Source organism: Emiliania huxleyi (genome assembly GCF_000372725.1).
Source record: "Emiliania huxleyi CCMP1516 chromosome Unknown EMIHUscaffold_20, whole genome shotgun sequence".
NCBI classification, from domain to species: Eukaryota; Haptophyta; order Isochrysidales; family Noelaerhabdaceae; genus Emiliania; species Emiliania huxleyi.
In genome coordinates, this window is record NW_005200600.1 from 895,418 (window position 1) to 916,908 (window position 21,491).

The window sequence follows — 21,491 nt, forward strand, 5'->3', positions numbered from 1 at the left end:
GGGAGCGGCAGAGGGTTCAGGATCCGGGTTCACATAAACGCACAACCCCGGGCCCGAAATCGCACAGAGACAGTCACGTACATTCACGACTGTATTGAACGGCAGTGAGGGTGTGTGTGAGAGAAACAGCGGGGGCGCTTTTGTTAGATACGATCGTCCGACAGAGATATCGACACAGGTTACGCACTCTTTCTCTTTGAAGATGTCGGTGCACACCACCTTCTTCTCCTTAGGGTAGAGCCGCGTGGCCTTTGCCTGCGGGGCTAGCGCAGCTCTGGGGTCGGGCAGAGGGGCAGAGGTGCGAGGCGCCGACTTGAGGGAGAGCGGCGCGAGGTCACAAGGGCGCTAGAAAACGAGAGCTGAGCGGCAGGGAGAGAGGCGGCTGCGTGCTCCGCGCGGCAGCAGCGACCACAGTGAGAGCTGGGAGGCGTGGCGGTGGCGAGGGAGATGTCTCGGCAGTGTCGCGCCTGGCCGAGTTCGGTCAACCTTCACCACGCGGTGCTGGCCGCACCCCTCGAAGACTAGCGCCTCGAGCGCCGCGTCAGAGTAGCGGTACGCAGAGTACGCCTCCGCCGGCTGCTCTCCCGGAGCCCAGCCGGCGCCGCCGACGCCCATCCGCTCGCTGCCCCACGGCGAGATGTTGCGGAAGGCTGGCCACGCAAACGGGCCGAGGCCCCACTGGATCACCTGGATCGGGTCCTCACCAGGCAGCCAGTCGCCCTGCCCGCCGGGGCTAGCGTGGCGAGGGACGAGCCCCGAGTGCATCACCTCGCCGTACGCGCGGAAAAAGGCTCCGCCGCCGCCGGCGATGTGCGACGCCTGCACCAGCGTGCCGGCGTGCCCACACGGGACCGTCTCTGGCGAGAGCTGCACAAGAGGCTCCACCTCCTCCCGGAGGTCAATCGCCAGCGGCACGACCGGGGGCGCGTTCGGGTCGAACTGCGGGTTGCGGAATAGCTGGAGGAGGAGGAGGAGGAAGGAGAGCGCGCGGCTGTACACGCCCAGTCTCGGATCCGGAAAGAAGGTGGACCACGCGACTTGCACCAGCATGGCGAGGAGATGCGGGTTGGCCGCGAGTCGGAGGAGGTGATGGTCGGGTTTGGCAAACTCCAGCCAGCTCAGTCTGCCGAGCAAGTCGATGGCAGCGAAAGCCTCGGCAATAAACTCGGTGCCTTGCGTCGCCAGGTCGGTGGTCAGAGGGAAGCTCTCGGCTTTGCCGCCAGCGCCGACGATGCCGATGATGTAACTCAACACTTTTGAGTGGTTGGCAGCCAGCCGCGGGAAATCAACGCTGCTGCTGCCGAGGGGTTGTGCTGCTGCCGCCATGGGTTCGGCGCCTGCGAGGCCCTGGCTGCTTCCGAAGGCAGGTGCTGCGGACGCTACGGAGACGCCGGCCAGCAGCGCCGCGGCGGAGATGCCGCGATATCTTCGACACATTCAAGACGTAGAGCGACCTGGAAAATTTCAGCGAGAGCAGGGCGAGCGCATGGACTTGGGCACGACGGCTACTCCTGTCACTTCAGCAACTGCATCCAGCAACAAGGTGCAGACCCCAGAAATTTCTTGCAAACAAGGAGGCGCCGCAGGTTGCGATTTGTTTTGTTGTCGATTTATCTAGGTGGCTTTCTTTTCCGCCGGGTATTTCCGCCGGGTATTTCTGCCGGGTATTGCCACAATCGTAAACTCGAAGCGACGCGTCCCGGCCGACGACTCCTTGTCATCCAGCACCGACCGGCCGTGCGGCGCCCCTCCATCTGCGCGCTCCCTGTCCCGCGTGCTGTAGCCAATCGCTTCCCACCGACGCGGACCAATCTGCGAGCTCGTCTAGAGAGAGTGTTGCTCGTCTATGCGGATGCCAAGGACGGTGGCGGCACAGCTCCTCATGGATGCGTCATATGCAGGCACCGTCTGTGGCAGCAAGCGACACGACGCATTGCCTTCCAGCCCGCTTCTCACTGGAGGACCACACGGAAGCCCATCGCCCGCGACACACACCGCAGGCGGACTTAGCGACGAGTAGCGGCGCCACGCCGACGAGACCTTCATCATCCGTAGACCTCCTCTCTGGCGGCAGCAGGTGCGCCTGTGCATCTCCGAGCTATCCCCAGCAGCACCCACTAATCCTACGCCACCGCCTGACAGGGCCTCGCGCAACTAGCGCCGGAGGCTAATCATTAGCCATCCTTGCATTGCCTGTCTGGGCCAGCGCCGTCTTCAATCACGGCTCTGGGTACGGACTGCCCGCCGCCCGCAGGGTGCGCCGAGAGCCGTGCCCACAGGCCACAGGCGGTAGGTACCACAAGGCCGTGCTCGTCCTCCATGGTTCTAGCCAATAGAAAAGTAACGCACATACAGCCGGACACACACATGCACATGCACATGCACATCTGCATGTTGCACACACATAAATAAATAAATAAAAACGGACAACTCTACTGTGAGATCACACACAACGGCTCCAGACGGCTTTGATTTTAGTCATTTAAGCCGTAGAGCCACAATGCGCAAACGACGGTCGACGCAGCAGTCCGCTTCCTGTAATGTGTAAACCAGAATGGTCCAGAAACGTTTTGCGTGCAATTCTCTCAAGATTGCACAATTTGCCCCCCCCCCCCCCCAAACCCCAATTCAATTCTTATCTTTTTGCCCCCCTCCGAGACTAGAGACAGAACCACACCAGTATCGGACCAGAGGGACTGCCCCCCGCCCCCGCTTGCCCTGATTGCACAGGATAGCGTGCCCCGATAACGGCGACACATAGCGGGGGGCTCACTGCGCAAGAGGAGGGGGTGCGAAGGCTTTTTCTTTTTCTTTTTTCTTTTTTGTCTTCTCGGGGGAATGTCGAATGTTCTCTCGGCGCCCATGGCGATGGCCTTCTGAGGGTTCGTACTAATGACGTCCTTCTGGTGTCTGTGTGGTGTCTAATTCCCCCGCTACATAGCTCAAGGTCGCCCGCCGGCGCCGTCCTGCCCAGTGTTTCTTCGCCGAGTGCCGTCCCGCGAGCGGGAGGCCCCCGGTTCGAAACCTGGTCGACCCTTATATTTTTTGTTCACGCCTGAGCGGGCTCAATTTTGCTCTAGGTGCCTCCAACGATTCGACCCCGCGTTCTCAGGCAGATCGCCTGGTGCGTTGTTCGTTTTCGTCACCCCTCACGGGTTGGCAGAATGGCACAACCAACGCACAATTTGGCCCCAACGTGCGCGCACAATATCAATAAAACTCGTTGTTGTTGTGAGATGTGAGGTACGAAAAACAGAGCTTCACAGTACGACGTAATTAGTTGCACGCTAGACCCCGTAGACGTGCCGCCCTAGATGCGCCACATATTCTTGCGCCACATATGCGCCTAATCTTACTATACACTCGCATGCATGTGAGAGCCCCCGCATGACCGCTGGGGCTCCTGCGGTACCTTACAATTGACCGCCAGCAGCGCCTAGCTCGGGAGGCACCCTCGCCCCGCCGACTCCGCTTCTGCAGCGCCGAGCGCCGCAATAAGCCGCTCCACCGACCTATGGGTGCAGGAGAGGTCCTCCCGCCTCGTTCGCCCCTCGCCTCACGCACAACCGGCTCTCGGCCAGACTCTCAGGGGGAGGACTCGGGCCATACGCTGCATCTTGGCTGCATCTTGGCTGCATCTCACCCGTGCAGCTCGTCCTGGCGCGCGGAAATGTCGGCCGCGGCGCTGGCCAAGCTCTTCGCAACCTCGCGCAAGCTCGAGCCGCTCGGAGACTGCTGCACGCGCGGAGCCTCCCCGCGCAGCTGCACGCGCCCCCTCCCCTCTCCGGCGTCGAGCGGCAGCGCGAGCGACGGCGAGCCGGGGCGCGGCTCCGCCGACGGGCTGCCTACGCGGGGAGCGGTGTCCACACCGTCAAAGAGACAGCAGTCAGAGAGCCGCGCACCCCGCGGGCCGGGCTGCCCGCGATGAGCGCGGCGGACACGGATCGCACGGCGGCGGCGGCGGAGGCGGCGGCGGAGGCGGCCGCGGCCGCGGCGGGCGCGGCGAGTGAGGACGGGGCGGCGGCGGCGGCGGAAGGCGAGGCGTCGGCGTCGGCGCTGAAGGCGCTGGCGCCAGGGCCCTCTGCTCCGTCAGCGTACGGGCGAACCCGCGCCTCACGATTGGCTGACTCGTACATGTTGGAGACGTCTGACTCGCGCCACCTGCGCTTCCCGCCGCCGCGGGGACGCCTTCCCTTCTGGTGCCGCCGCTGCTGCTGCTGTATCGCCTGCATCACCTCCCGCTGCGAGTCCTCCCGCCGAAGCTGCTGCTGCCGCTGCTGCTGTATCGACTCGGCCATCTCTTGCGGATCGAGCTCGGGGAAGAGGGCGTGCGCAAACTCGTGGTACCTGGCATGCATGGACAGCATTCACTCGTGGTAGCTGCAGAAGGACACCGGCGGGAGAGGAGAGGACGGCGGACAAGAGAGCGCAGACTCTAGGCCAGACCGCCGCATCTCGGCTGTACCTCGGCAGCATCTCGGCAGCATCTCGGCAGCATCTCGGCAGCATCTCGTGGCACCGGATCGAGTCGGACTCGTCGTGGTCGAACTGCCGCCAGACGGAGCGCAGCTTGCGTCCCTCGAGGTTGATTCCCATCCCCGCCGTCACCGCCTGCTTGAACTCTGGGTACGAGCAAGTGCCTAGCCAAAGGTACAGCCTGCTCAAAAGGCAGCGGCCAGCCAAACCTCGGGGCAGGTGCGGCTGCCGTCGCGGTCCGAGTCAAAGTCCTCAAACGCCTGCAGCACGTCGTGCAGGCTGCGCCCCCGCCACAGCAGCCTCAGCTTGATCTCCTCGGCGATCAGGGCGAGCTCACGCGCCTACATCTCGACTCAGTGCGCCGACGCATGACTCGCCAGTGACGCAGCAGCGGCCTCCTCGACTCGAGGGGGAGGGGGGGGGTAGGAGGGGGGGGGAGGGAGGGGGAGTAGGAGGGCAGCCCGCGCCTCCCAGGCGCGGCAAAAGTTGTTGCCGACGATGGCGAGCGGCATCGCCATCACCGTCAGCCCGGAGATCATCACGAACCTATCGAGTGCGTGTTGTGGCTCGGATCCAAGCCCTCGTCACCGGACGGGGTCTTGGAGAGGTCGTCACGCGCCCCATCAGGATCCTGCCGCCGGCGGTCTGCGGCGAGAAGTCTCCGTACCCGACGGTGGCCATCGTGACGAGGATGAGGTACCAGGCGGTGGGGATGTCGAGGACGCGAGGGCCGTCCCGCTCTGCGTAGGGGTCGTACCTGTCGAATGTATGAGTCATGTCTCCTTGTGTCCTGTCTCATCAGTCCCGCTCTGCGCAGGGGGCGTACCTATCCATTGTGAAGTGGGGTTCACATGGGCCGCTGCTGGTCGCCGGCGGCAGAGTGCGTGCGGGGCGTACTCGAGCGCGAACAGCAGCGTGCCTGAGGGGGAGGGGGCGCTTCCTTGCTCACGGTGACGGGGTAGGGAGGAGGGAGGTGCGTGCACAAGTCGCCGAAGAGTGTGACGAGCATGAAGAGGAAGTACGTTGGGATGAGGAGGGCGGTGAAGGACTCGGTCAGGGTCTGGCCGAGGATGCGGCAGCCGAGCATGTGCCTGGTCAGCTTGAGGTTAGGGTTAGGGTTAGGGTTAGGGTTAGGGTTAGCGTTAGCGGCAGCGGCAGCCGAGCATGTGCCTGGTCAGCTTGAGGTTAGGGTTCGGGTTAGGGTTAGGGTGTGGGTTAGGGTTAGCGTTAGCGGCAGCCGAGCATGTGCCTGGTCAGCTTGAGCAGTCGCAGCGAGGAGAAGGCTGCGTTGAGGTGGAGGAAGGTGCCGCCCGCCGGCTGGTAGTACTGGCCCGGCAGGTACATCTCTAGCGCGGACTCGTAGAAGAGGTCCCCCTCGGGGGTGGAGGCGCAGGCGATGCGGAGGATCAGCGGGAGCAGGGCGAGAGCATCGACCCACAACTCCGAGTCTCGCAGCGGGGTGGGGTAGGTGGCGAGGCGCAGCGCGAGCTCGGCGGTGAACATGGCGGCCAGCACGCAGTTCCAGGCGAAGAGCGGCTCTTCGTACGGCGGCGTGAGGCTGCCGAGGTGCTCCTCGATGGCGGTCGCATTCTCGCCGTACAGCTCGAGCGCCGACGAGACCTGCTTGGAGTGCTGGTGAGACTCGACGCCGAAGGTGATGATGGAGGCGAACGAGACGGCGAGGATGAGCAGCGCAAACATCAGCGCGTTGCCGGACGACGTCGGCGAGGCGAGGAACCGGTAGAGCCGGTCGCGGCTCGAGACGCACCCGGCCGCTCTCCGCTCCTGAATGTACGTCTCGACCTTCCAGTTTGTGAGGACGCGCAGCGCCGGCAGGGCGCGCTGATTCAGCCGCAGCACCCAATGGAAGTTCAGCCGACCGTGTCGCCGGTGCGAAGGCTCTGAAAAGATGATGCTGGCTGTGCTGTGCGCGTTCGCAGATCTGCTCTGACTGGGCTCGGCAGCGCCCTTCTCCTCCGGAGCGAGGCTGGAGGAGGTCCCGCTCGAGGCGCCACTGGACGCCATGCGACGGTCAGTGTTTGCGGCCGGCACTCTCTCTCTTCTCTCTCTTGCGGCCACTAAGTTGCAAGGTCGATTTCAGAAGCGACGCCATGCTAAAAAGAATTCTTTCACCTGTTGCAGCCTGTGATTTTTGTGCTTATTCTTTTGGTCGAGATCAGACCGGATGGCTGCTCTCTCCTCCGTCTTGGCGGCTCTCTGCAGCACCGCGTGGCTGCCCGCGGTGCAGCTTCCGCACGCTCGCGCCGCGTCGCCGTACCGGCCCGCGCCGGCCCACGCTCCGCTGCCGGTCGTCATGATGGCCAAGAAGGCCAAGAAGGGCAAGGGCGGCGGCGGCGGCGGCGGCACGGCTGCGGCCGAGGTGGATGAGGCGCCGGCGGCGAGCGGCGGGGCGGCGGAGGTGGACCTGGACGCGGTGGTGAGCGACGCGGAGGAGCGGATGAAGAAGAGCCTCTCCTCGGTGCAGGAGCAGCTCGCCACGCTGCGGGTCGGCCGCGCGACGCCCGACATGCTGGACCGCGTGCTCGTCGACTACTACGACACGCCGACGCCGCTCAAGCAGCTGGCTTCGGTGACGTGTCCGACGGCGACGCAGCTGGTGGTGGACGTGTACGACAAGTCCGCGCTCGGCGACGTCGAGAAGGGGCTGATGGCGTCCGACATCGGGATGACGCCCTCCAACGACGGCTCCGTCATCCGGCTGAATGTGCCGCAGCTGACGAAGGACCGGCGAGTCGAGCTGGCCAAGACAGCGAAGGGCATCGGAGAGGGCGGCAAGACCGCGCTGCGCAACGTCCGGCGCGACGCGATCGACAAGATCAAGAAGGCCGTCAAGGTGGCGTAGCCGCAGCGCAGCATACACACACACACGCACACACACACATGCAAACACAACAAACCGGAAGTACACTCACACACACGCACGGACAACGCACGCACGCACGCGCACGCACGCACACCGCACCCACGTGCACCAGGCCTTGCTCTTTACTGCCGTGCGGCTCCCGAGACTGGGTCCTCATGCTCCACCTTCCCGTCCCTAGGCGGCGGGCCTGTCTGAGGACGCTTCCAAGGACAAGGAGGGCGCCGTCGACAAGAAGCTCAAAAAGTACGAGGGCAGCCTCGACGAGGCGGTCAGCGCGCGCGAGAAGGAGATCACCACGCTGTGAGGCCGGCGCCCCGCGCGAGTCCGGAGAGCGGGACGTGACGATGATCGATGTCTCGATACGGCTTTATGATGGATAGACATGACTCATGAGTGGAGTCTGCGTTGAACAAAAAACTGGGCACGCGCACGACGCTGAACCCGCGGTCTCACGACCCATTCGGCCGGCGGGGCTCTCTCGCGTCTTCGGGGTCTCGGCTACGGGACCGGCCCCAGCTTCGGCTGAGGGCTAACAACAAACAAGCTGCCGAGCCCAAATCACGGTGAGAGTGTTTCTTGTTGGTCTTCAAAAATCTCTCTCTCTCTCTCTCTCGACCCATAGCCATACCCTAGGCCTAGCTAGCCGTACCCGAGCTGTCTCTTTGCTTTTGAGCATACACAGTAGTGCGGAAAAAAGAAAAAACAACACGTGCGACTGTTTTTCTTCTTTTTGCAGATGGACGCCCTTGATTTGCCGACCAGATTGCGACGCCAGGAGCAGATGTTCCCCTTCGCGGCTTTGTTCGGCCTCTCGCTCGTTCTGCCACGCCGCGTGCAGATCATACCGAGGGCCCGCGTCGTCGCCTCCGCCGCAAACGACACGCTGACCGTCGGTGACGCGCTGGCGGGCTCTCTGCGTCGGAACATTGCCGACCTTCCGGAGCACGAGCACCTGGTGAGGGCGGAGAGAACGCTAGACGCGATGCTCGTCTCCGGAAGTGCCGAGCTCGACGCGCTTCAGCGCGAGTTTGACCGCGACCTCGCGCAGACGAGCGACTCGCTCGACCAAGAGCTGACCTCCGGACTGCAGCGGGTCGCTGCGACGTACAATGAGACGTTTGACTACGCGGCAGCAGAGCTCGATACTGTATTTGCCTCCACCCGCGACGGTGTATCGTCGTACCGCTTTCACAGCCAACACTCCCAACACCGCCGCCACTGCCGCCGCCACCCGACTCGCCTCGGTGAGGCTTGCTCAGCATCTGCGACTCACAACACAGCTTTCCCTGTGATTAAGGCGTCCGCCGCGACCTCGCCTCGCTCGTCGAGGCCGCCAAGGGCCCCGCACCACACCGCCCCTCCGCGGCGCCTCTTCACGCCTCCAGCTGTGAGCAGGCTGCCGCCGAGCACAAGGCCCGCACACGGCCGCCGCGCCGCCGCCGCGCCTTCCGGCACCTGTGGCGCTCGTCTCGCCGCGCGTTGCGGTCTGGGGCGTACCGGACGCACGCGTGGTGCTGTCCGACACCTCTCCACATGTCGTGCTGTGAGCAGGTCGGGCGCGCCGAAGCACCCGGTGGTGCTTGTCTCCGAGGTGTCGGCCGTCGCGCTCTCCCTCCTCCTCCTCGCCGCCGCCGCCGACGCCGCCTCCGCCTCCCACGCCCTCCTCCCCGCCTCGTGGCCGGCGGTGCGGGCGCTCCTCTGCCTCTGGGTGGGCTCGTTCGGAGTCATCCTCCTCCGCTCGGCGACGGACGATTGGGTGGGCCCCCCCTCTCCCGCCGCCGCCACCGCCGCAAACAAACACCCTTCGCTCCCCCCCCCCCCCCCGGCCCCCGCCCCCACCTCGTCTCACCCCCAACACACACGCGCGCGCGTGAGCAGGCGGCCCTCGCCCTCGGTCTCGACCCCGTGGAGCGCTTCGCAGGCAGCAGCGGCGGAGGCGGCGGCAGCGGAGGAGGAGGCGGAGGAAGCTCTGGCGGGCGTCGCAGCGGCGCGGGCGGGAGGTACGTGCGGTGGACGTACGACTGGGAGCGAGACGCGTGGAGGGAGGGCTGACGAGCGCGGCTTGTGGGCATCGCGAGAGTCGTCGCGGTTCCTCAGGTGAAAAAAATCAAAAGACAATAACAACTTTACTAGAGGTGTCCGTTTACTTACTCTCCTGGAGATGTCTGCTCTATTTATTACCCTGTCGTGTGGGTGAACCCTGCCCAGCCCCCCTCCGTGTCGCGATGCGCTCCCCGCTCCCGTTCCCCTGTGTCCCTGATCGTCCTTCCAAGATCCTGCTCGTGCAGGTGGGGACCCTGTCCCTCTCCCACCCCTCGTTTGGCGTGCCCGTTTTATTCGGGGCGGGGTGCGCACTGACCCTCTGTGTTCGTGTGCGTCGCCCATCTCTCCCTGGACATGACTGCTCTATTTATTGCGGGGATCTGTTCCTTTTTACCCACCTCACAGTAGAGAGGTGTCCGTTTTTGTTTATTATTTTTCCGCGATTTTTCTTTTTTGCGCGATTTTCTACTTGTTTTCATGAGAATTTCTATTGCGACTTTGCTCTTTGGTCTTTGCGACCCCGGCTAGTCGCCGACCACACCCACAAAGAACCCTGCACAAAGATCGCAAGGGCGGGGACCTGTTCCTTTTTACCCATCTCACAGTAGAGGTGACCGTTTTATTTATTTTTATTTATTTGCTCCACGAGACGTTCGGCGGCGGCTTCTCGCTCACCGCCGTTCTCAAGCTGCGCCGCCTCGCGCGCAAAGTCGCGCGCGGCAGCGTCGACCGCACGGCCTACTCGCCCAAGTACTCGCTCTCTTTTATGTCCCACCATGCAGAGCGCATCTCTCTCTCTCTTGTGCGAGGCGTGAACCGCGCCATTCGCTCTCACCTGGCAACCCTGTCTGCACGTCTCGCGCGCGCGTGAACAGGGCTCCAGGCCCCAAATGACGTGTGAGTGTTAGAGTTGTTTGGTATTGCTAAAAATCTCTCTCGAGAGGGGAATCCCTGGGACCCTGTCGTGTGGGTGAACCCTGCCCAGCCCCCCTCCGTGTCGCGATGCGCTCCCCGCTCCCGTTCCCCTGTGTCCCTGATCGTCCTTACAAGATCCTGCTCGTGCAGGTGGGGACCCTGTCCTTCTCCCACCCCTTGTTTGGTGTGTCCGTAGGCGCCCGCTCCTCGGCCTTGCGACTCGCCTTGCCACGCATCGCTCAAAGCCCGCCGCCGATAAGAAAACCCGGCGGCGGATATCCTATGCGAGAGAGATCCCCTGTGCCCTGTGCCCAGCCCGCTCCGCGCGGCGATGCGCCCTCCCCCCTCGCTTTTGCAAAATCCTCTGCAAAGGTGGGGACGTGTCTGTCCTCGACCCAGCCCTAGCTTGGGATGTCCGTTGTATTTATTTTTCTATTCTTTCTTTTAGACGTGCCGGAGCCGTCCGACTGTAGCGACTAGCACACCTCTCTGTCGAGTCCCAGAAACCCGAGGAGTCACACAGATCACAGTCCACGCCTGTGTGATGCACGCCCTGTGAGCGGGGCGGGGTGCGCACTGTGCCTCTGAGGTCTGAGCTCTGTGTTCGTGCGCGTCGCCCATCTCTCCTGGAGTCTACAGTCTTGACTGCTCTATTTATTAAGTCCTTGCGGTGCGGCATCGTCACTACGGACACAGAGCCCGCCGGAGTCTCCCGGGCAATTTGCTCGGTACCGCGCCAGCGGGCCTTCTTGATGAGCGAGTCGTGCTTCGCCGCCGTCGCCGCGATTCCCGTGCCGCCGCCACGGAAGGTGGCACGTGCTTTTGCGAAGCCCACTTTGCGGCCTTTGCCGCTTGCCCACCGCTTGGCTTCGTCAACGGGCGAGTGCCTTACCACACTCGCCTCGGCATCACTCGAAGCCGCGAGCTCGGATGCGGCCACAAGAGCGGCCTGCTTGGCACGCAGCTGCGTAATCGTCGGCCCGCGTGCGCGGCTCTTCACGGCCTGTGCCGGCGAATTGGCGTTCACGCGCTGAATCATCATCGTCATGGCTGCTGTCTCGCTCGCTCGTGCGTCCTTGGAACTTGTGCCCGCCTCCTTCTCCTATGAGCTCGTCGCCGCCTGTGTTTGGGTTTCTATGTTTGCGATTTGGAATTTGGTATTTGTCCAGCTCTTTGTTTATTTATTTAGACTGCTGCTGAATATGAGATATGTCAACTGGGACAGAACCCTGCACGTTTCAGCTGCACAAAGATCGCACGGGCGGGGACCTGTTCCTTTTTTTTTACCCATAACGCATAAGCCATATGCCATATCTCTGTGGTATCTCCCCTAGAGTAGAGGTGTCCGTTTTTATTTATTTTTATTTAGACTGATGTCTATCACGGCTCTCTAGGTCATGCTCTAGGTCTGGGGGCTTGGCCGCGCTGCCCCCGGCCTTCTCACTTAATATGAGCTTGTGTATGGCGGTATGGCAAACGCTCTTATTCTCGCACATTGGGCTTCAAGGCGCCGAGGGCGACCACTTCTTGTGTCAGATAACACGCCTGCGTGGATCGCGTCTCACCAATCAATCCTCGCTATACCCAACGCGGGTACGCGGCCAAAGGATATCCGCCTCGAGAAGCTCGAGAGAATGCCGAACGCTACTTGTCGCCAACACGAGTTGAGACTTGAGAGCTGCCACCGCGCGTACCCGCCTCGCCCCACAGCCACCACTGAAGCGAGCCCGTGCCCGGCTGCACGCCGTGCTGCGACCGCCACGCGAGCGGCTGGTTCCGAGGATCGAGCGCCGCGAATCTGGCACAATCGGATCGCGGTCGGAGCGCTGCTGAGCGCTCGGCCGCGGGTTTCAGTGCCACGTGAGTGAGCGGTGTGTGTGTGTGTGTGTGTGTTCGGGTACTCTCGGCGCATCTCATCACGATCGCGGGTATCTCGTGATCTCGGGTAATCCAGGCTCCTCACGACCTCACGATCTCGGATAATCTTGGGCGCCGGGCTCCGCCGGCCAGTCGCCCGCCAGATCCGGCTTCGTCGGGAGGGCGTCGTCGCGGAGCACCATCGCCGCTGTCGGCGCTCCTGCGTCTGTCCGGGGGCGCGTCTGGGTGGCAAGTGGCGGGGGCCAAGCTGAGAGTACTCCGGGGGTCGATTTACTGGGTCCACTGCACACCGCTTCTGGACCCGTCCAAGAGCCTCACTCTCCGGACACGTTCGCTCGAGGGCTTAGTTGACGGCCGATGTTCGACGGTCAAAGCTCCAGACGCCGCGACCAGAGGCCCACGCACGGCCCCAGGACTCGTACGGAGTATGGTGTGTGCCTCACGAGGCGGAGAGGCCGGGCGTGAACTCCCGTAGAAGCTCGCAAAGTGCGGATTTTGGAGCGCCGCGCCGCCGCGTCGGACGTGGACCTGCGGCGGGGCCACAGGAGAGGCCAGAAATCATTTGGGCGGTTAGACTACTACAAACCGATCGCGGTCCCGTCCAATTTGGTCCCTTGGCCGGCCCCGGGCCGCTCGGCACCGACGACCGAGTCGCAGTCGGTGGCACCGTGGAGGCTGGAGAGCCTGGAGCGTGGAGCTGGAGGTGGAGCGTGGTCGATTTTGAAAAAGCCCAATGCAAAAATGTGCCGCGCTCGCCCAACACGCAACACCAACAGCCCGAGATTCGCTCCAACAATCTCCTACTTTCAGCCCCCCCCCCCCCCCTTCTCAACGAACACTCGAGTATAGCTCTACATAATGCCAATAGCCGACGCCACCCCTCAGTACCCGAGCGCCTTGGCGAGCGCCTCGGCGGAGTCCGGCCCCTTCTCATGCACCAGCCCGCCCGCCAGGCCCTCCCTCACCGCCTGCAGCTCGGCCTTGGCCGCCTCCGCCTCCGCCTCTGCCGCGTCGACGCGCCGCCGCAGCCCGGCGATGAGCCTAAGGCAAGTAGGCAACGGGGCTGCACGGGTTGCGGTGCAGCGAGGGCGGTCACTGCTGCCTTGCCTCGACCTCCTTTCTCCAGCTGTCTCTCGGCTATCTCTCGGCTGCATCTCGGCATTCTCTCCCTCTCGTCTCCCTCTGCCTGCCCTCGAGCTCCTCCTTCTCCTCGCGCAAGTCGCCCATCCGCGTGATAGCCTGAGAGACGAGGAAGTACGAGGCAGTCGCTAGAGACGGCCCCGGCGACTGCGGGTGAAGGCGCGTCTTTAGCACTGCTGCTGCTGCTGCTGCTACTGCTACGACGACTACTGCTGCTGCTGCTGCTGCTGCTAGTGCGTGCGCCAGCGACTGCAGGTGGAGGCGCGTCTCGATCTTCTCGCGGTTCGGGTTGAGGCTCCACGTGAAGGACGCCTCCCGCGCCTGGGGGGCGAAGAGAGAGGGTCAGACTGGGGTGGGGGGGGGGAAGAGAAGGGAGAAGGCCCTGTTTATGGCCGCCCGCCGCGCCTTTTGCTCCGTCTTGGCCTGCAGGGAGAGCGCGCGCTCGATCTGCCTCACCTGAGGGTCGGCAGGGTGTTGTGTGCAGGGTGTTGTGTGGCTGATGTATGGTGAGAGGTCAGGGTGTGGTCACTTCTGCGAGTGTGTATGTGTGTGAGAGAGTGTGCGCGCGGCGCGGCGCGTGTGTGTGCGTGTGCGCGTGTGTGAGCCCCAACGGACGCCAGCTTGCGGGAGTGCAGTCAGTGCTTACTACCACCAGCCCCACCTCGGACGTCAGCTTGCGGAGCTTCTTCTCGGCAGCCTCCATCTCGGAAGGCGCGAGCGGCGCGGGCGGCGCGGGCGGCTCCGAGTACATCGACGAGAGCGACGACGTCCTGCTCGCCGGGTGGAGGCCCGCCGCCTTGCCCAGCGCCTGAGGGAGGCCATGCCTTTGCAGTCTACTCGTTGGCTCAAGCGGACCGAGGCCCCGGCGCCCTTGTCCCCTCGCGCCTTGTCGACGTTGCTCGTGCGCGCCAGCGTGACATGGTGCCCTCCTCCTCCTCCTCCGCCTCCTCCTCCGCCGCCTCCTCCGCCTCCGCCTCCGCCTCCGCCTCCTCCGCTCTGGCGCGCGTTGGCGGAGCTCCGCACCTCCGCCGCCCACTGCCTCCAGGAGCGGTTTGAGTCGTACACCTTGAAGGCCCGCCGCTGCTCCGGCAGCGTCTGCTGCGCCTGGGGTCGGTGCGAGAGGACGACCCTTCTTCACTCATCAGTGATCACCGCGACTGCTTAATTTATCCCTTCAATGAGTCTGCTTCATGAGTCTGACTGCGCCTGGTCGGTGATGACGCGCGCCCCCATGCCGGTCGAGGACCCGCCCTCCACCTCCTCGTCCGCCTCGTCCACCTCGGTGTGGTCAAACATGAAGACCTGCGCCGACCAGAGCGAGCAGTCATCGGACAGTGCATCTCTATCGGAGGCAAGCCAGCTCGTGTCTCACCTGCGCCGTCGCGTCCAACGCCAGCTCGGCAGCGAGCTGGCTTTCGGCGGCGTCGTCGCCGGCGGCGGCGGCAGCTTCGTCGCGGCAGATCGCGACGAGGAGCTTCTTGGAGGACATGAGGAGGCCCTGATGGGTGATGATCATCACTCAGTGTGACGCGGGCGCGAGGAGCTTTAGGACATGAGACGCGCCTTCGTGCCCTGCGCGCCCTCGGCCGGGTCCCCGTTGACAGAGACGATGCCTGCGGTGAGTCGTGCGGGGAGCAAGGTGAGGTGCGGTGGGCAAGCCCGAAGCGCAAAAGCACTAGCGCGGCGCGCACGCAGCGGGCGGGTTAGCAGCATCAGCAAGAGGCCGCGTGAGGGGGTGTGGAGGCGCGTTCGAGTGTGTGTGCGTTCGAGTGAGCTGTGTCGGGGAGGGCGCACAGTCTCCGAGCTTGAGTGTGCCCTGCGCGGGCGACTCAGTGTCGATCTCTGTGACAATGGGCGGGTCTCTGCCGGACGACGTGAGCACTAGCCCGATCGGGTGCGACTTCGAGGGCTTGTTGATCGTCAAGACCTGGCGATGGTCGGGGCAGGACGCCGCGGTTTCGGCGGGCGTCACCTCTCGAGTGCTTGTGAGTCGGGAGGAGAGCCGGGTGCGGGAGGGACGATGGCGGTGCGGGAGGAGAGCGCGCGAGGGCACCATCTCCGTTATCCTGTGCTGCACAGAATCGGCCGCAGCGGTCGGCGTGGAGGCTGCGTCGTCAAAGGCGTAGCAGGAGCCGGCGGCATTGGGCTTGCACATCTCTGCGCCGCCGTTAGCCACCGGTGCCCCTCCGAACGCAGATAGCGTGGTGTTGGGCGGCGCTCAGAAGGCGTTCAGTGGCTCGCCGCCGTGCAAAAAGAATTCGCGATGCGCTTAGATACGAGAGAGGAATCCCTGGGACCCTGTCGTGTGGGTGAACCCTGCCCAGCCCCCCTCCGTGTCGCGATGCGCTCCCCACTCCCGTTCCCCTGTGTCCCTGATCGTCCTTCCAAGATCCTGCTCGTGCAGGTGGGGACCTTGTCCTCGTCCTCCCATCCCTCGTTTGGTTGGTCTGTTTTCTTTCTTTCTTTCTTTACACAAAGGGTGGGCGACGGCTAGCACCACCACACTCCTCTCCTTAAAATCCCTGTGTGGTGGCGGTGTGCCGTCCTCCCATCCCTCCCTAGGTTAGGTAGGTAGAAAGGTGTGAAGAACAGCCAGGCTCGGACTGGACACCAACGCGGATGGGTGGACGCTAGACAGATGATGACGGCACGCACGAGCGACACACAGACACAAACAGGCTCACAAGACACACAGCCAGCTGGCTGCCACACATCCTGAGTTGGCGTACACATAACTCAAGGCCACATCCTCCCTGTCGCCCCCCCCCAGCACTCCACGGTGCCAAGAGTACAAACAAGGGCACAACGACACAACAGACGACAGGAAGTAACATGCGAGGCTAGAGCAGGCTTGCTCCACCTCTAGCAATCTCGCCGCCCGGCGAGGCACGGACGAGATCGTGTGTGGGGTCTAGTGAGGTGTCTATGGACGCCCTCCTCAGAGGCTAGCTGCCTGCGGCTAGCCCTATCTCGCACTCACGGGTGATGACAATTCATTGTATGAGTGTATGCGAGCAGAGGCGCGTGTGCGAATTCTAGGCCGCACGTCGTGGCACTATGACGGAGGTAGACGTGCGGCCTCAGCGCGCCCGCCGCAGGCTCGGCAGTGCGCGCGTGTTAGCGAGAAAGTTGCGGGTAGAGCCATGCCCGACTTTTCGAAGACGAGCCCCACGCCACGGATGCCAGCCGTGTGCCTTCGCGGGAGTCGTCTCTCGAGCCGCGTCCCGTCGGCACTGTCCCTGAGTGCGTCCCGCCTTGGCGGCACACACTCTCGACGAGGACAGTCCTGCCTACGGGAACGTGTCGCGCGCCGGCGACGGTTGCGGCGTGGTCGTTGTGTACGAAGCGAAGATGGCACGACCACCGCCCTGCATCGCAGACCGGGCAAGGAGGGGCCTGCTCCCGTTCCGCGAGGAACAGGAGGTCTCCCCCCCTCCCCCGGCCTGAGCAGCTACGGGTGGAAGGCAGCCCCTTGAGTCGAGGGCGGCGCGACCATTGCCCTGCCTCAAAGGCCGGAGACCTGATCAGAGCAGATGTTCGCGCCGCCCCGCTCCGCGCCGCCCGCCGCCGCGCCGCGCCGCCGCCCGATGCTTATTAATTCATTATTAATTAATTAATAAGTAATTATACCACCCGCCGCCGCGCCGCCCCGCCCTGCGTCGCCCGCTGCCTCGCCGCGCCGCCGCCTCGCGCCGCCCGCCGCCGCGCCGCGCCGCCGCCCGATGATTAATAATTAATAATTATTACCCGATCATTAATGTGTGTGTGTTTGTGTGTGTGTGTGTTTGTTTGCGCGATGGCAGGGAAGGGCAGGGCAGCCGCGAGCCGCAAGTGGCGTCGGCGACGCGGCGAGGACACGATGGTGACGCCCACAGCGCAGCGTGCGCGGCAGCAGCGCCGCCGGCGGTCCCACGGACGCCGCATCAGCGGCGCTCTGAGTGAGTCAGGCTGCGCTGCACAGCCTACTGAGCACGCTCCCGACGAGCAGCGCGCCACGCGGGCCCGCCGCGGGCGACGCGGGCGGCGAGCCGACGCGTGTGTCGTAGGCGTAGGCAGTGCTGGCGAAGCGAGGCCCGGTCGGCGCCGGCCCCTCTGGAGACGGTTGCAGCAGGAGAAGCGAGGTAGAAGACACTCTTGGAAGGGTGGGGAGCAGCCTGCCGTCGAGCGGCGCGCCGCGCAAGCCCGCTGCCGGCGACCCGATCGGAGAGCTCATAGTCATGGTACAACTCAGCGCGCCGTCGCGCCCTAGACGGCCCGCCCTGGCCCTGCGGACCCTCCCACACAGCTTGGCGAGGCTGTACAGAATGCCCAGAGCATACTGAGCAGGCTGCCGTCGAGCGACGAGCCATGCTGGCTCGTCGCGGGCTGCGAGCTCGAAGAGACCCGCGCAGAGCGTCGCCGAGCCATGCGTGCCCGCCCGCTCGCCCGCGGCCGCAGGCGTGTGGAAGCCAACCATCCTGGCGTCTATGGCAAGCGCTCACATGCCAAAAGGCACCTCGCAGCGCGCGAGACGTGACCAAAGCGGCACGTCTCGGCGCCGCGAGAGCAGCCGGTCGACGTCGGCACCAAGCGCGCGGCCGCCTGGCGCCTCCGAACCGACAGGGGCGCCGCGGCAGTAGAGAGCACTCCACCGCCATACCGTTTTTATGGCGGGGTCTTCCTTGGTTGCTGCGCTTTCTTTCTTTCTTTCTTTACACTGGGCACGAGACTGGGAAAAGAGTTTTGTCACCCCTGTGGCACTTGTTCCCTTGGAGTGCTCCAAGTGCCTTGGCGGACGGGAAAACACAACGCGGGAAGAGTCGGGCTGGTCGGCTGGTAGGAGCTAGGAGTCGGGGGAGAGAGCGTAGGGGCTGCTGTGAACCTGTGTGCTGATGAGACCTGAGTCACAGAGCGGAGCAGGAGCGGAGTGGCATATCACCAGGAGCGCGTCCCCCCAGCTCCCAGGCTAGCACAAAAAAGAGGGAGCTACCGGTACACACGTCTTATCCTCGAATCCTCGTCGCACGCCGTCGATGCTGATCGCTGGGTGCAGCGGCAAAGCAGCACGCAGCTCACACCAACTCCATATACCCGTCCTTCTGCGGTCTGGCCCCAGTGGCCGCGGGCGAGAAGCCGGGGCCGTTGAGGGAGTTCCTCGCGCGGACGCAGTTGTCGCACACCCGCTTCGGGGTCGGCGACCCCGGCACGGGACGGCGGCCGGTCGAGCAGCTGTCGCACACGACCTGGCCGCAGCTGCGGCAGTGGTGCCGCCGCCGCAGCAGCGTGAACGGCTTCGAGCACAGCCGGCAGGACGGCTGCGAAGCGTCGGGCTGCCAGAGGACGCCATACTTGGCGGCCGCCCGCGCGGCGCGCGTCGCCGGCCGCTCCCCCGCCGCGAGGGCGCGCGCCTGAAAGGTTCGCGGAAGTTTCACAGTGCAGCGGTATCTCGGCTCTGCTGTCTATGCTGTATCTCGCGCCTGGTGGCGGTGCAGCAGCGCGCGGTCGGGGAAGAAGGCCGGGTGGAGCGGGTGGCCTGTTCACAGCTGCATGCGTGAAGAGACGCCGTCCACACCTCGGGGAGGAGGGCCGGGTGGAGCGGGTGGCCCGGCCGGATGACAGAAGTGATGAGGGCGTCGGCAGCGTCTCTCCGCCTGTCCGTCTCCTCCTTGGCCGCGCGCGGGTTAGCTCGCAAGTAGCCCTCGGCAGTGAGCAGGGCACCGTCGAGCCTCGCCAGGTCGGAGGCGGACAGCTCGGAGCGGACGCGGCGCGAGCGGAGGATCGGCCGGAGCCGGCCGACGAAGGCGGAGAGACCGTCGAGGTCGAGCAGCCTGCAGGCGCCTCGTCGGTCGTACCTGCGGGAAGGGTCCGAGAAGGGTCCGAGACAGCTGTCTTGACGCAGCACGCTCCTCGCCGCGTCGTACCCGGTGGGCGAGCGCGCGGTGAGCAGCTCGCGCGCGGGCGGCAAGCAGAGCACCGCCCACGGGAGGGCGAGCAGGCCTAGGAAGTGTCTAGGAAGTGTCTAGGAAGTGTCTAGCAGAGCGTAGCCCACGGGAGGGCGAGCAGGCCTAGGAAGTGTCTAGGAAGTGTCTAGGAAGTGTCTAGCAGAGCGTAGCCCACGGGAGGGCGAGCAGGCCGAGCAGTTGCCGGGCGAGGAAGAGGGTGAGCTCTGCGCGCCAGCCGCGGCTGTCACTCGCAGAGTCGCCGGCTGGCGTCGCAAAGATCACGACCAAGCACGCGGAGGCCGCCCCGCACACGCAGAGCAGCACGAGGGCGTCGTACAGCAGCAGCAGCCGCAGCCGCGCCGCGGGCGCGTCGGGAGTGATGAAAGATCGCGACTGGCGACGGCTGCGGGCGGCGGCGTACTCCCCGTCCGCCTCATAGCCCGCCCCCGCGCCGCCGCCCGCCGCGCGCATCGACACCTCGGTGCCCTCGCAGCCGGGCGCAAAGAGGCGGCGAGACGGGCGCGAGGGGGGGGCGCTGCCGCCACGGCACCAGCAAGCAGACGGCGGCGGCGGCGGCGGCGGCGGCGGCGGCGGCGATGAACGCATCGGCGACGGACGGACCTCCGACAGAGTCTCCGAATCGCGGGGCGAGGCCGGCCTACAAGAGGCGGCTGTAGGCTCGTGGATGGCTCCTGCAGGGCATCCGAGTCGGGAGGGGAAAGGCGCGGGCCCGCTCGCGCTGTGCGTGGGACTCGTCGCGGCGGACGGGAGCTGCAAGCCTGCAGGAGAGTTCCGAGAAGGTTCACGGAAGGGGAGAAGTCACAAAGCCGTCGCACGACGCGGTCGAGCCTCCGCCGGGCCCGACAGCGGCAGAGATGGAAGCGGAGCCAGTGGGGCTGACTCCTCTCGCCGACGGCGGGGCCGTGCCCGCAGCGATCACGCCTGGCGAGCGGGGACCAGTCCGTCAGAGAGACTCGTGTCAAACCAGCCGCACGCAGCAAGCACGCCTCCTCGCAAGCCGCAGAGCACCGCCCCCCTCGCCGGCGTGCCAGCGACGAACCCGCCGCCGCTGCCACCGCTGCCAACTCCGCCGCCGCCACCGCAACGGCCGACGGCACTGCCGCCAACACTGCCGCCGTCGCCTCCGTCGCCACCACTGACCTCGCCTCCGCCGCCATCCTCGCCTTCGCCGCAGCCTCCGTCGTCGTCGCCGCTGCCAAGCTCGCCGCCGCCGCCGCCGCCGCTCCGCCCGGTCCAAAAGTCTGGGGTGAGGAGGAAGCCGAGCACGCGACCTGAGACCTCGGCCAAACCTCGGGTCATCTCGGGCAATCTCGGCTGATCTCGGTTCAGGGAGGTTAGCGACCGAGCGGGGAGAGGGGGGTCAGCGCGGCTGCCGCCGGCAGCAGCCGCAGAGCCGCGAGCCAGGCGAGGGCCTGGCAAGTGGCGAGGGAAAGCAACGCCGCCGTCTGGCTGCCGACACCGAGCAACGCGTCGGCGGGCCGGTCTCGCAGCACCGCGGCGAGGTAGGCGGGAGGCAGGGTGAGGAGGAGCTCGAGTGCTGCCATGCCGCACTGCGAGCCCTTCAGCGCCGCGACGAACATCGTGAGCTGGAAGGCGTCCGCCTGACGAGCAACTAGCTCTGATCAGCAGCGGTCGACCATCGGAGCATCACGAGCTGGGAAGGCGAGTGTGCGTCGGCGGCGAGCGAGGCGAGGAGTGAGGCGAGCAGCGCTGCCCGAAGGAGCGGCGTGCACGGCCACGCCAGCGCTACTGCGAGCAGCAGCCAGCTCGGCGACGTCAGGCACGCCCACGCGCTCTTGTCGTACGGAGCATAGTGGTAGAGCAGAGCAGCGCGCGCGGCCCGGAGGCCGTCTCCGACCGCCGCCGCACACGCGCCGGCCGAGCGAGGCAGCTTCGGCGCGCTGCAGCTCGCGCCGAGGCAGTCGCCATGGCACACCTCAAACCCAGTCGCGTCCTCGCGGACCGCTGCAGCCTCCGACAGCACCGGCGACCGGTTGGAGGGCGCGGGCGGCGCGGCGCCCGGATGGAGGATCTCGCGGGTGCTGTTTGCCCACGCCGCGTCCACCACCCTGTGCAGCGCCTCGCGCACGGGTCCAGGCGTGCAGGGATCCGGCAGCAGCTGCGGCTTCACCTGCTCGTCGTACACGGCAGCACGGCAGCACGATGCGACCTGCGACTTGAGCAGGCTGCCAAGCTGTGTCGCGGCCGTCTTG

General features: G+C 65.2%; 9 protein-coding genes across 9 annotated transcripts in view; 2 read left to right on the forward strand and 7 right to left on the reverse strand.

Annotated features, from left to right (window-relative positions):
* Positions 1-1,525, reverse strand: part of EMIHUDRAFT_463051 (hypothetical protein) — a gene marked incomplete at its 3' end in the record, with an annotated part of 3,162 nt that extends 1,637 nt beyond the window's left edge. The window contains exons 1-2 of the mRNA XM_005781769.1: positions 487-1,525; positions 177-255 (exon numbers count right to left, since the gene is read on the reverse strand). Of these exons, the coding sequence (XP_005781826.1) occupies positions 177-255; positions 487-1,437 (1,030 nt within the window). The 5' untranslated portion in view covers positions 1,438-1,525. The remainder of the gene's footprint in view (positions 1-176; positions 256-486) is intronic.
* Positions 1,526-3,225: 1,700 nt separating this feature from the next.
* Positions 3,226-6,553, reverse strand: EMIHUDRAFT_463052 (hypothetical protein). Its single transcript, XM_005781770.1, has 9 exons — positions 5,819-6,553; positions 5,426-5,567; positions 5,328-5,395; positions 5,065-5,233; positions 4,686-4,817; positions 4,520-4,640; positions 3,920-4,347; positions 3,644-3,845; positions 3,226-3,512 (listed from the first exon to the last, which is right to left on the reverse strand). The coding sequence occupies exons 1-6, from the start codon at positions 6,499-6,501 to the stop codon at positions 4,605-4,607; spliced, it is 1,230 nt and encodes a 409-aa protein (XP_005781827.1). The 5' UTR covers positions 6,502-6,553; the 3' UTR covers positions 3,226-3,512; positions 3,644-3,845; positions 3,920-4,347; positions 4,520-4,604.
* Positions 6,554-6,934: 381 nt separating this feature from the next.
* Positions 6,935-7,664, forward strand: EMIHUDRAFT_204056 (ribosome recycling factor; the record flags this gene model as incomplete). Its single annotated transcript, XM_005781771.1, has 2 exons — positions 6,935-7,330; positions 7,539-7,664. The coding sequence occupies 2 exons, from the start codon at positions 6,935-6,937 to the stop codon at positions 7,662-7,664; spliced, it is 522 nt and encodes a 173-aa protein (XP_005781828.1).
* Positions 7,665-8,096: 432 nt separating this feature from the next.
* EMIHUDRAFT_204057 (hypothetical protein) lies at positions 8,097-10,798 on the forward strand (the record flags this gene model as incomplete). Its single annotated transcript, XM_005781772.1, has 2 exons — positions 8,097-8,529; positions 10,767-10,798. 2 exons carry the CDS (start codon positions 8,097-8,099, stop codon positions 10,796-10,798), a joined length of 465 nt encoding a protein of 154 aa, XP_005781829.1.
* Positions 10,799-10,968: 170 nt separating this feature from the next.
* EMIHUDRAFT_204058 (hypothetical protein) lies at positions 10,969-11,366 on the reverse strand (the record flags this gene model as incomplete). The annotated part of the gene is made up of 2 exons (XM_005781773.1): positions 10,969-10,982; positions 11,051-11,366. The coding sequence occupies 2 exons, from the start codon at positions 11,364-11,366 to the stop codon at positions 10,969-10,971; spliced, it is 330 nt and encodes a 109-aa protein (XP_005781830.1).
* A 1,173-nt stretch (positions 11,367-12,539) lies between these two features.
* EMIHUDRAFT_204060 (hypothetical protein) lies at positions 12,540-14,825 on the reverse strand (the record flags this gene model as incomplete). The annotated part of the gene is made up of 8 exons (XM_005781774.1): positions 12,540-12,634; positions 12,783-12,880; positions 13,085-13,237; positions 13,587-13,657; positions 14,086-14,169; positions 14,360-14,465; positions 14,538-14,638; positions 14,709-14,825. 8 exons carry the CDS (start codon positions 14,823-14,825, stop codon positions 12,540-12,542), a joined length of 825 nt encoding a protein of 274 aa, XP_005781831.1.
* Positions 14,826-14,881: 56 nt separating this feature from the next.
* Positions 14,882-15,491, reverse strand: EMIHUDRAFT_204061 (hypothetical protein; the record flags this gene model as incomplete). The annotated part of the gene is made up of 3 exons (XM_005781775.1): positions 14,882-14,949; positions 15,131-15,263; positions 15,390-15,491. 3 exons carry the CDS (start codon positions 15,489-15,491, stop codon positions 14,882-14,884), a joined length of 303 nt encoding a protein of 100 aa, XP_005781832.1.
* A 2,974-nt stretch (positions 15,492-18,465) lies between these two features.
* EMIHUDRAFT_49529 (hypothetical protein) lies at positions 18,466-18,651 on the reverse strand (the record flags this gene model as incomplete). The annotated part of the gene is made up of 1 exon (XM_005781776.1): positions 18,466-18,651. A coding segment is annotated over one exon (186 nt), but the record flags the coding sequence as incomplete, so codon positions are not given.
* Positions 18,652-18,677: 26 nt separating this feature from the next.
* Positions 18,678-20,452, reverse strand: EMIHUDRAFT_353328 (hypothetical protein; the record flags this gene model as incomplete). The annotated part of the gene is made up of 7 exons (XM_005781777.1): positions 18,678-18,723; positions 18,793-18,818; positions 18,890-19,167; positions 19,237-19,915; positions 19,988-20,036; positions 20,107-20,199; positions 20,265-20,452. A coding segment is annotated over one exon (465 nt), but the record flags the coding sequence as incomplete, so codon positions are not given.
* Positions 20,453-21,491: the final 1,039 nt, after the last annotated feature.